Genomic DNA, 12962 nt, shown 5'->3' with positions numbered 1-12962 from the left:
ACGTGCACGCACATGCACGCATGCACACGCGCGCGTGCGCGCACGCACACACACACACACACACACACACACACACACACACAGAGGGGGGATAAAATAGGAAAATAAAACTTACACACACATTGTTCCCCTCCCCAAAACTAAGAAAAGCAAGAAAGCAAATAAATACAACAATGTAATCAAAGGCCTCACCCCAATTTGAGAGGCCAAGAGTGAAGGAAAAGTTACACAAAAGAGTGAACACAGAAGTAACTAAATCATTTGTTTGTTCCTCTTTTATAAATATGGATGGTTCATGTTTAGGAGTCTGTCTTTGAGCAACCATTGAAAGAAAGCAAAATATGCATCCTTCCTGTTTTGGATGGTTTTTTTTTTCAAACCTGAGCAGTCCACCCATAACTCCCAAATGAGACTGACTTTGGTTAACATAATCCACAGCAAAATTCACTGTCTTGCAAGGATCTGAAGAAAGCAAACAAAATATCTGGTTTACACTTCAAACATTTTAGCACTCATACATTGGAGTGTTAGCATGGATGGTGAAGACTCCATAAGTTGGAGTTAACATTGATAGTAAAGGCCCCATTCACACAACAGGCTCTTTACATATGTCAGACAGCTATTCAGGAACTGGTGCTGTGGCACTTGCCCTCGTGCCCCTTGCTTGACCGTTAAGACTCAGAGCACACGAAGGCAAACAATTCCCTCTTTTACACTGCTGCCACCAGGTGATTGCTAAATCACCATTACTTCAGTTCTACACTTCAAAGTCTTTTAAATATAACTTTTGTTTGTTGATTACAGAAATTGATAGTGATTCATGAATATCTTCTATAGGTAAATATATTATTAACAACAACCTTCTATTTGATAATACACTCCTAACTAATCACCTCTCAGATTTCCCTGAACTCCACACTCTATCTCCTTCTCCACTCTCTCACACTACTCATACTCTCTCTCTGACTCTGACTGACTGACTCCCTCAGGTACCACCTCTTATAATATCTCTCTTGGCTCCACCTCTCAGCAATATGAATATGCATGAACAATTAACCTAACCAATCATGAACCATTGACATAACAAAGGGGAATGCTACAGGTGCCATATTACAAGACTATATCTGGACCAAGGCTATACTTAGTAGGTCATGATGAGTCAATGATCAGCTGATTATGGCAACTGCTATACAAGGAAACAGTCGCCTTGTTTAGAGAACAAACACATTTTCAAAATGTTGTTTGAGCTGTGGGAAGATGGTTAGAATTTTAATATAGCTCCTCTTTTATGTAAGCAGCATGACACTCTCTTCCTCTCTCTTTCTAGACAAAGTGAGCAGGGGCTACTTATTGGACTACACTTCCCAGAATCCTCAACCAGGATGGCCATTTGAAATTGAAATTTAGAGAGTAGCTTTTAATCTAATTTTCATGACATTGTCCTGCAGTTGTAAAATTCCTTCTCAAAGGAGCTCACATGGTGTTGTCTTTACCATTTTTATCTGCCAGATGAAGAGCTTTTAAAATTACTGATGTAATTTACTGTTGTTGTAAATATTGTCATATTAATTTTCTTGTGCGTCTGCATTTTAAATTGTAAACCATTCTTGGAATTCATTGCAGGGAAGGAAGAGTAGAAAATAATGTCTGCCACCAAAAAAAGGACCTTTCTAATGAATGTATCCTATCAGTTTCAATACTCAATCACAAAAAGTTGCTAACAATTAAAATTTCCATTCTAGCATTTTAGTTATATTTTTAGCCTAGCCAAGATAGTAGGAGAGAGAATAAAATATTGTTCTTTTCCACATTGCTATGTTTGTAAAACAAAGTATCTCTAATATTACCATTTATTTTGGAGATGAGGTGGAATTACTACATCAGAGATCAAACTTCCCTTTGGTGAAGAAACTTGATCTACAAGGCTGCATCTTATCTAGCAATGGGAAAGAACTTGGTTTTACTGCATTTTAAAATCAGAATTTACCAACTTTCACAAATGGTTGTTGTGTGTTTTTCGGGCTCTTTGGCCATGTTCTGAAGGTTGTTTTTCCTGACGTTTTGCCAGTCTCTGTGGCCGGCATCTTTAGAGGACAGGAGTAGGAACTCTGTCCATGCTCTGTTCCTACTCCAGGCCAAAGAGCCTGAAAAACCCACAACAATCATTAGATCCTGGCCGTGAAAGCCTTTGCGAATACAACTTTCACAAATATCTTAAGATTCAAATTCTTCATATTTGAGATGGAAAGAACTTCAGATTTGGATGGAAGGAAGGAAGGAAGGAAGGAAGGAAGGAAGGAAGGAAGGAAGGAAGGAAGGAAGGAAGGAAGGAAGGAAGGAAGGACCCCAAACTAATACATACCACTGGGTTTTCTACCACTACTAAATGTCTGGGTCTGCATTTCTGTGCATCCACCCCTGTTAAAGTAGGATTAGCTTTTTTCTCTCTCTTTTCTTTTTCTTCTTGAGAGGTGCCACATCTTTAGCATTGATATAGCAGGCTAGTACAGCATAGTCCTCTGAAAAATTTACCAAATGTTGGCTATTCCTCCATATTTGGGATAGGAGGAACCTGAAGCTCTCTTCAGCCATGCTATAAAGCACGTGGTGCCCATATATACTGAGGTGAGTGCATTGGCTCTACTTTTTCCAACATCTTTTATGAGAGAAACTTGACTGGCTGAAAAGAGGGAGGCTTCTACAGATTGCCTCCGCATTTGAGACATGACCCCAGTGTTGGGAGAGTTTGGCTCATGTAAAGAGACAATCTGTATACAACAGTCTCCTCCTCTTCAGACAGTCATTTTTTCATGATTAAAATGGTAGCATCGAGTAATAGGGCCAGCACTCTCTTCTGAAAATGCATAGTATTTCTATGTTGTTTATGTTTGAATAGTGAAAAAACGTGAATGTGAGGGAATTGGACAAAAATAAAAGGCTTTGTCATGGGATGGGATATGAATCTGAGCACCATCGTATGAACCTCCACTAAAGCTCCTACCATGCTTTTTCTTCATCCTCCATGCCAGGAGCCATGCTGTTTAGATAGCTTAAGTCCTAGTCCTAATGCTACTGTGACCTACTTACCCCATACTCTACTGTGACCTACCCACCCCATCATACCCTGCACAATGGCACACATTTCAAGCATAAAAAGGCTTAATCCAGTGGTCCCCAACCTTTTTAACCCCACAAACCAGTTGGGGAAGATGGGGCACCCCCCTACGCTTGTGCGCATGTGTAAAAGAGGGTGCTCTCTCTCGCACATGGGTGCTTGTGCCAAAACTGTGCTCACGACCTGGGGTTCAATCCTAGGTAACCGGCTCAAGGTTGACTCAGCCTTCTACCCTTCCGAGGTCAGTAAAATGAGTAGCCAGGAGGACAACAATGTGTAGCCTGCATACTTAACTTGTAAACCACACAGAGAGTGCTTGAAGCACTATGGAGTGGTTATATAAGCAGTATGCTTTTCGCTTTGCTTCTTTCCAGGAGGTTATGAGCTTTTCATTTGTTCTTGTGCTGTCTATCTCCTTCTGCTTTGAGCTTCCTTGTTCTATCACATGACTTTAATTTTCTCAAAGAACACATTATTTTTAATGTTTGAAACAATATTTAGGCCTTTGGAAGGCTCTGCTTTGATCTGAGTACTGCTTTGGCTTTCCATGCTTCTCTTTGGATTGCTTTGAAAATGGATAAATGCCCTGGTTTCCTTCAGAATCTGAATAAATTCTAGATTTGAATCAGACAACTACTTTGTACCATGAATGAATAGGGCTGGTGATTTTTGGATTCAGAATTGGATAAGGATGAAACTAAAATATTTTTTTTTCATGTTCCAGAATTTCTGTTTGTGACTCCACAAGTAATTTGTGTAGGGGCACAGACTTTCAGTTCCATTCTGTTTCTTCTTCTATCTGCAAACAAATTTGAGGTTCACAGAAGGAATGACATTGCTTGATCATTTCTCTAACTAGTTCCTACCCTGATTCGCTGAAAATAAGACCTAACCTGAAAATAAGCCCTAGTATGATTTTTCAGGATGCTTGTAATATAAGCCCTACCCCCCAAATAAGTCCCAGTTAGGTGAAATCCCGCCCTCCACCACTGTGCAGCAACCAGAAGAAGATGGCATGACTGTATTTGCATAAATGTAGATTGTTGTACATGAAAAAAATAAAACATCCCTGAAAATAAGACCCAATGCATTTTTGGAGCAATTGTCTTATTTTAGGGGAAATACGGTATGCCTTGGAGGCATTTGTCACCTCACCTTTGTAAATAGAACAATGAGGGCAGAAACATACATTATGGATAGCCCATGATTATGGCCAAATCCTACTTAGTGCGTTATTCAGACAATCTTTCATGTTTGAGAAATCAGACTTCAAAGGAACCCTATGTTGAATTCCTGAAGACTAATCAGAAGCTGATTTCCAAATTCCAAAAGGTAGAAGTAGCTCCTACTCATGCTTCAGAGTATTTTCTTCATCTCATGACTATCACATTGGATACCTAGTGTGGTATAGTGGATAGAGTGATGGAATAGGACTCAGGGGGCCTGGACGCAAATCGCTGCTCAGCCATGGAAGCTCTCGGGATATGCGGAACTGATAGAACCACTCCTTAAACATCTCACTTACTTGAAAATTGTGTTAGGGTTGCTACATGTCAGTTCCAACTTGAAGGCACATAACAACAATGACTGATAACATCTATTTCTGCCATGAAATACCTCATATTTTGACCAGCAATTTTGTTCTAGCATGTTGTCACACCTATTTTTAGCTACTTATTTGCCCATATTTGCTAATTTTGGGAGTAATGGTGTGCTGAAAATTTCTTCCATGAGAACATTGACTATTCTGTGTCAATTTGATACAAACGAAATTCCCTTTGAAAAGAATTTTTAAGGAGGAGAAAGTTTTAATAAATTTTCATGGGTGAGGTTCAGTATTCTCATACTTACCTTACTTTTGAGGTGAGCGAGGATGTATGACAATTTCCTGTCTCATACGGTACAATCATATCTGTGATAACCAGCAGTCTCTCCAGCTACTGACGTTTCAGTTAAAGTTCAGGGAAATGCTCATAAGATCTCCTCCAATGGGTATTTTGCAAACGAGGAAGTACGGGGAGCCAGAGAAGCAACAAAATAGTGAAGAGATGTGTGATAGAACAAAACAAATGTGGTAGCTTTGGTCTCCATGAGTATGATATGCTCAAAAATATTTCCAAAAGAAAGTGTAAGGAGCCCTGATGATATACAACCTCTTTCATGGTGAAACATACTTTTGGGTAGCTGTAGAATAAATCATATAACTTCCTTAACTTCATCTCATTTTTGGAGTTAGACAAGACACTCACATCCCTCATACTTGTACAAGACAGAGAAAGGAAGAATTGATCTAGAAGCATCACCTGCAATAAAGACAAATTGTATCAACCCTGAAGAGTGGCAAGTAACACTGAGCGAAATGTTCCTCAGAAGCCTCCCCAGCTCCCAGAGAAATACGCGGAATCCTCACTGCCAGCACCCATCATTACAGTCCTAGAAATATAAAGCCGATTTGTGGAATTATTTCCAAAATCTCTCCCCTATTTGGCAGCGGGGGAGGCAGGGATAGCAGTCTTCCCAAGAGTCTTCCCATCACCATGGTCTAGAATAGTGGTTCCCAACTTTGGGGAACCAAGGTGTTCTGAGACTGTAGCTCACAGTACAGATAGTGGTGAAGGCTTCTGGGAGTTGTAGTCCAAGAACCCACCCAAGTTACCCAAGAATGTGTCTAGAATGACGCAAGACAAAGGTTCTATAAGGATACAGTGCTTCAGAATAATATTACAGTATTGTGGGGTAGCAAAACGGTGTTTAAGCTGTCAAATCTGTTCCCTTTGTTGCTACTTCGAGTAGCAATGGAGGTTTAAAAAACCTTTAGGGCAACAAATGACACATCTGTGATAAAACCACTTCCAGCAAAAACCCCATTTTTGAGATGTTTTTGGAGAATTTCTCCTCCCTTTAAATAAAATTGGAAAAATGTCCTCCCAATTTCTCTTTCCAAAAACCATGCAGGTGATTTTCTAGAAACCATTTCTGCAAGGCTATGGTTGGAACCCAAATTCTTGCACATGTCACTTGTGAATATATTCTGTTGAACTCTAACAGACTTGCATCTGAACTATGATATATATCATAGTTTGTAGGGCTCTACCTTTCACAAAAATTAAACTTCATTCCTACAAATCTATTCAAATCAGCTCCAATCAGGTATCAAGAAGCTGGAGGGTGTCCAGAAGAGGGCAGCCAGAAAGCTAATTGGTTTGGAAACCAAGCCCTATGAAAAAGGGTTGAGGAGACTTGACATGTGTAGCCTTGAGGAGGAAAGCCTGAGAGGTCATATAAGGGCCATCTTCAAATATCTGAAATGCTGTCATGTCAAAGATGAAGCAGGTCAGGCAGTTCAGGATGACAGGACAGGAATAATGGTTTCAAGTTGCAAGAAAGATTTCAACTAAACATCAGGAAGACTCCTTAACAATGAGGGTCATTTAACAATAGAATTAACTGCCTCAGAGGCTAGTGGACACGTCTTCTCTAGAGATTTGTCAGCAGTGGCTGGATCGCCATCTGTCAGAGGTGATTTTGACATGCAGTCAAAAACCAGAGCTCCAGGTTACAAATCAGAATGGCATACAAGAATTGGATCCTAATTTTGAGAATGAGAAAGTTAGCAGCATTTACCAGAATTCTGTTGGCAGAATAAACTCTGGAACCTTTCCCTTCTGAGAGATATTAGATTTATTCATTTTAAAATCTGCAAAATAGCAGGATATAGTAAATAAATATGCAACTATATTGTGAAATAAAGCATACTTTTTAACCTGCAAAGAAAACATGAAAAACCTACCGTATTTGCCGGCGTATAAGACAACTTTTTTGCCCTGAAAAACATGCCACCAAGTTGGGGGGGGTTGTCTTATACACTGAATGCACTTAAAAATTCAAAAGCAACACACATGTACTCACATACACACACAGATACACTCACACACACAAACAAGGGGGGTAGCTAAAGGCTTTCGCACTCCCACGGACCAGCCCTCTTGATTGTTGCTCACTTAACGACACTTGCGCTGTGGCGTGGCAGCAAAACCGCTGCGCCACAGTGAGAAGTCAGGCCAGCAAGTCTTGCTTTAAAGAAAGAAAAAAAGGCTACTCCTTAGAAGCAAACCCCCAATGAAAGCAAATTATAGCTACCTGACCCGCTTAAACAATCAGTCAAACCCAGAAGGAAGCCAATGCTGTCCTTCTTCCAGTAAACCCTTGCTGTCTCCCACCAAAGTCACTTACCTGGTAGTAAGACTGAGTAGACCGAGCCTCACTCCTCCTTGGTAGCCTCAGAACAGCCGGACTCTAGCACCAAACAGCTGACTGTCGGGAACCAGGAGAGAGGCGGCAGCCATTTTGAGATGCAACCACATGGCTGCTGCTTCTCAAAATGGCTGCTGCCTCTCCAAAATGGCTGCCACCTCTCTGCTGGTTCCCGACAGTCAGCTGTTCGGCGCAGATGCTCTCCTTCTTCCAGCAAACCCTCGCTCTCTCCCAGTGAAAGGAACCAAAAGCGGCAAAACAAACTCTCCCCATGATGCAGCCAAAGCAGAATCACGCATGCAGAAGAGGGGGGTAGTCTTATATGGCGAGTATATAACAAACTCTACATTTTGAGTGGAAATGTTGGGGGGTCATCTTATACGCCCAGTCTTATACGTTGGCAAATACGGTAAGGCAGCAACAGAAGTGTTTTAACTGGATTTATGAACAGCAGTTTTTTAAAAATGACTGAAGTAGAACAAATAGAGAAAGAAATAAAACAATTACAGTTTTGTTCTAGAGTTGATCGTCTTCCAGGAAGAAGAAGTCTGCAGACCTAGATATGTACATGTTGTTCAAACTTTGATGGTGTTTAAGGAAAGAGACAAATGTAGAATTGCACCCGAGACAACATTTTGAACCACTCTTTCATAAATAAAGTCAAAGATGTTTACATATTCTGTGCTGACTTCCTCCGTCTTTCATTGCTCCCCATTTAGCCTTTAACACAAAGGCACTGACAGTATCCTTATTATAAAACAAGCAAATAACTCATCAAATCGGAATAGCACAACTCATTAGGTTGCACTAGCTGATATCTTCATAAAAAACTAGGTGCTGCCAATTTATATCTTGTTTTTCTCTCTCCTACTTCCTGGCATCTGCAGGTACTTCATAGACTGGAAGAGCGATGTGGACAGTTACTTTACAATAGATGGAATGGAAGGAACTATTGCCACAAATGAATTACTGGACAGAGAGACCACTGCACAGTACAATTTTTCAATAATTGCAAGTAAAGTCAGTAAGTATAACAGAAAAGGAATCACCCATTATGGAAGCAGTTCCCAGAATTCTCTTGACAACCATGCTTGTTCACTTTATATGAAATTGATGTTGGCCACTTTTGTTGTAAAATTCCTTGATTTATAATTTTCCACATCCCAAAGTGATTGACCTGCAACAGTGGAGCAATTCATACAAATTCTGAGGGCTTATTTTACTCATTTTTGCCAGTATATTTTAAGTTAGTGATTGACCTCATATGCCCAGGCGTAATGCCAAATGTTGACACCCCTAAAAACTGATTTGGCAAGAGAAAATATATGCATATCACTTCAGAATATATGGACAAGAAAGAAACAAGGGCATGATTTATTCAGATACAGTCACTGAAATCCTGTTGCACTTCTCTGCATACACACCAGGGATGATGTCACCATCACTTGCAAATAGCCTCTGATTAAAGGCAAATGATCAGTGATTAAAGGTGGTACAGGAATGTGTATGACTCTTACCATTCTGGATGTGACAGTTGCCTTTTGTTACGTCTTGTTGGATTGCTGCAACATGCTCTTTGTGAGGCTGCTTTGAAGAATGTTTAGAAACTTCAGGTGGTTTTAAATGCCGCAGCTGGACCGCTGACTGGCACTGGTTACAAGGAGCATGCAACTCCCTTACCGCAACAGCTTCACTGGCTGCCAGTCTGTTTCCAGGCCCAATTCAAAGTGCTGGTTACTACCTGTAAAGCCCTACACTGCTTGGGTCCAGGCTATTTGAAGGACCGTGTCACCCCGTAGGGCCCTTCTCGGCTTTTAAGATCTTCTGGAGAGGCTCCTCTCTTGGTTCCATCACCTTTCCAAGCTTATTTAGTAAGGACATAAGAAAAGACCTTCTCAGTGGCTGCTACCAAGCTTTTGAATGCACCGGTCTGAGAAGCTAGGTTGCCCCCTCCCTCTTGTCCTTCTCTTGTCATGCAAAGACCTTCCTTTTCTAAGGAATGTTCCATTTATGAAATTTAGATATTTTGACTGTTTTTATAATTATTTTTTAATCTTGATAAATGTTTAATATTTTTTTCATAGATTATTTAATATTTTAAGTTATTACTTGTACAGCTTTAGTTGATGTGAGCCACCTTGGGTCCCCATGGAAAACAAACAAAAAAACAAACAAATCTGCAATGAAGTTGTGTGCAATCTGAAACTGCTGAAGGAAGCCTTTTATATTGATGATTTGCTGATGATGCCATCAGAGTTGTGTTGGAGAAGCTGCACAGCAGGGTTCCAGCCATTGCTCCCGCTTGACTTTACCATATACTGTTATGAGAATGTTACATTTCTGGTTTTTTTTTAAATTCTACATCCCTCCTACTTGTTAATGGATGACAAATTTCTGGCAAATGTTTGCATAGCTCTGCATATTCTGGGTAGAAATGTAGTGGAAAGATCAGAAGAACAGGACTTCTGATTGGCAGATACAGTATTATCCATCACGTCCTTTAGGCTTCGTGTTCTCAGCTCAACTGCTATCTTCAGAGTACCTTTGGCGGGTGGACAAACATAGTATTACTTGAGTTAGAACTTAGAAATAACAGGTTAAAAGTAAAATATCAACATTATTTTATTAGTTTATTTTGCATTATAGTTAACTGAAAACAAGGTGGGTGGGATTTTTTTTCCCATTTAAATTAGTTTTCCAACTCTTCCCCATCATAGTCGGTTAAGTGACTCTGGATGCTTATTATGAAGGATGGACAAACTATAGAAGTGTCCTCCTATTTCCAGTTATAAATAACCCCACCAGGTGGCCTCCTGTCAGTTCTCAGAAAGCAGAAGTGAAGTTGGACTTTGCCACTTAGCACAGAGGATGAGTTGAAGGTTAAGAGCAGGTGTCTATAGGATCAGCTGTGCCTGTCTTATTCCTTGGGGACTCTGACAGATGTTTTCCAAAGAGCATCTGCGGCTTTTGAGACAGGGCAACATTTAAAATCAATGATGACGCTTATCTCACTGCTTCTCTCAAAGTAAATAATCTTTACTAGGAATGATCTGAGATCCTGTTCAGTCTCAAAAGATCACACTGGTTTTCTTCTACCAGCTTAAATGCTGTGCAGCTTATGCTGATAAAGACAATGACAGGGAATGTATAATAGAAATCACGCCATACACGAAAGGTTAGTCTTTCTTTGACAAGGTCTGGCTGATTCTGTCTCATTCAATTCCTATTATATGAATCGAAGTATTCTCTTTTATACCTTTAACATGAAAACTATCCCAAGGACAGGCCATTCTGTTTTTAGGCTTAGAATGGAATGTTCCATCCAAAGTTCTCTATATTTTATGGTTTATTCTACAGGGTTCATAGAAGAAGCAAGACTTTTATGTCACTTTCCTCCATATGTTTTGCAGCAAAGATCTAATGAATATTCAAAGCTTTGCTTGTCCTCAGTTTTAAAAAGGGTATCTTGACACTTTAATTGTCCACTACGCTGAGATTTTTTTTTTTGTTCCTGCATGAGAGCAAAAAGATCAGCACCTTCCTCAATAGAAGCAGCACAAGCAAAAGCCATCGCTTTTTTGCACCTAAAATATTGTACTATGTCTTGCGTTTTCTACAGAATACAGTGGTTTGGATGAAAAATACATCATTTTGGTGCAGAAAAAAAGTGCTTTGCAAAATTTTACCCAAGAAAGGCCAGATGTAAAAAATGCACAAAAACTAATCATATCATCCAGTGGAGAGAAAATATTTGAAGTTTTTCATTCAATGAAATAAGCAAAGATTTACATTCCTACTTTGCAGTGCCCAATCTGATGATGAATATTGTGGGACTCAGAAGCTCATCCATTTATGATTTCTAAGTAGCCAGATCAACCCTTTGAACTTTTAATATGGACTTTGTTCCCCTTTTATATACAGTAGTGCCTCGCATTACGATGTTAATTCGTTCCAGCGAAATCGCTGTAGAATGAAAACGTCGTAATGCGAAAATAAAAAAACCATTGAAATGCATTAAAACCCCTTTAATGTGTTCCAATGGGATAAAAACTCACCGTCCAGCAAAGATCCTCTATAGGGCGGCCATTTTCAGTGGCTGTCTTGCGAGGAATCCATCCCAGAAAACAGCGGGGAGCCATTTTATTTACCTGGTGGCCATTTTGAAACCGCTGATCAGCTGTAGGGAAATCGTCGTTTTGCGAAGAATCAGTTCCCGAAGCAGGGAACTGATCATCGCAAAGCAAAAAAAGCCTATTCAAACCATCATTTTGCGATCACAAAAGCAATTGCAAAAATGTCGTAATGCAGTTTTGTCGTAATGCGGGGCCATCGTAAAGCGGGGCAGGACTGTATTGTTCTGTATCACAGTAATGTAGGTTTTACTCTAATGGAGGTAATACACTGATGTCTGAGTTGTAGCACTTTTAACAGTAGAAGTGGGCTCTCATTTTAAAAACAATCTAAAAATCTGCCTATATGGCAAACCTTGGTTTCAGGATCGGGGATATTATCCACAATTACTTCCGAAATACTGATTTTCTATGTAAATGGGTTTTTAAAAATATATATTTTTGGTATGGATGATTCATTCTTTCGAATTCCTTCCAGCTTGTGGGCTGGAATAATGTAGCTCAGGGAGAGTTAAGTGATGTAACCTTTCCTCCTCTTCCTCTTCCTTTTTTCGTCTGTTGACTCCAACTACCAAAATTCTCCAACAAATTTCCCAGTCAGAGTTCTGGGGGTTCCAGCCCACAGACCCACACTTACAGATAAATTCAAACACCTACAGTTCACTCGCCTGCAGCTGGGCCTGCCCCCCAAAGCCTTCATACCTTCTTCAGGCCTTGCTTCCAGTTGTTAATGGACAAAAAAGGAAGTAGTCATGGTGTTCCTTAGCAATAATAGTATCACTGCCTTTTAGTCTCCATAGAGTTTTGGTCATTGCCAAAACACTAAGAACCCCAGAAAGCACCACAACAGCTTCCCATTTTGTCCAGAAACCAAGCCTCAAAACAGCTCTGCAGCCAACAAAATGTAAGGGTGCATACATGTGCTTCTTTGGGCTGGAACGTCAAGACTTCTACCTATGGAATTCTGGAAGCTGCAGTAAAAGAAAAAAACAGTTCCCTGTTTATTAGCTCAGTGAAAATGAGACAAATATGAAGAGTACTGGTTTATGTTGGTAGCTGGGCATCAAGACTGATCAATAGAAACCAGCGTGTGTGTGCGTGCGCGCGCGCGCACAAATTAACTTACATATTGCAACTGTTTTTCAATGTCCAGCTTACTGCAGTTCAGGCCTTATGCTATACCTAAAGAAGCCCTTATGCAGCTGTATACCTAAATTATATATCTCTGTGTTCTGCCCCCTTGACATCAGAGTTGAGCAATCTATGGGGCAGAATTCTGGATGTTGTTGAACTGAAATTCTCATCAGCCAAACCTGGTATAGCAGTGGAGAGGGCTGAAGGAAGCTGCGTTTTAGCAACACCCGGAAGTCTACAAGTTGCTCACTCCTGTTTTGCATCATTATAACATAATTCCTTCTCTCACTTTAAGTGTTTTACTAATATAAAAAGACATGTCAAGAAAG

General features: G+C 40.1%; 1 protein-coding gene across 3 annotated transcripts in view; it reads left to right on the top strand.

Annotated features, from left to right (window-relative positions):
• The window catches only part of CDH12 (cadherin 12), an 875078-nt gene that overhangs the window by 841479 nt on the left and 20637 nt on the right, over window positions 1-12962 (top strand). For all 3 annotated transcript variants that reach the window (XR_012086709.2, XM_078391722.1, XM_078391723.1), the window contains exon 11: window positions 8257-8393. Coding sequence is in view for 2 of the 3 variants with exons in the window: in XM_078391722.1 (XP_078247848.1) it covers window positions 8257-8393 (137 nt within the window). In the remaining variant the exon portion in view is untranslated. The remainder of the gene's footprint in view (window positions 1-8256; window positions 8394-12962) is intronic.

Source organism: Pogona vitticeps, chromosome 4 (genome assembly GCF_051106095.1).
Source record: "Pogona vitticeps strain Pit_001003342236 chromosome 4, PviZW2.1, whole genome shotgun sequence".
Classification (NCBI taxonomy): Eukaryota; Metazoa; Chordata; class Lepidosauria; order Squamata; family Agamidae; genus Pogona; species Pogona vitticeps.
This window is presented reverse-complemented; position numbering and strand designations above follow the sequence as displayed.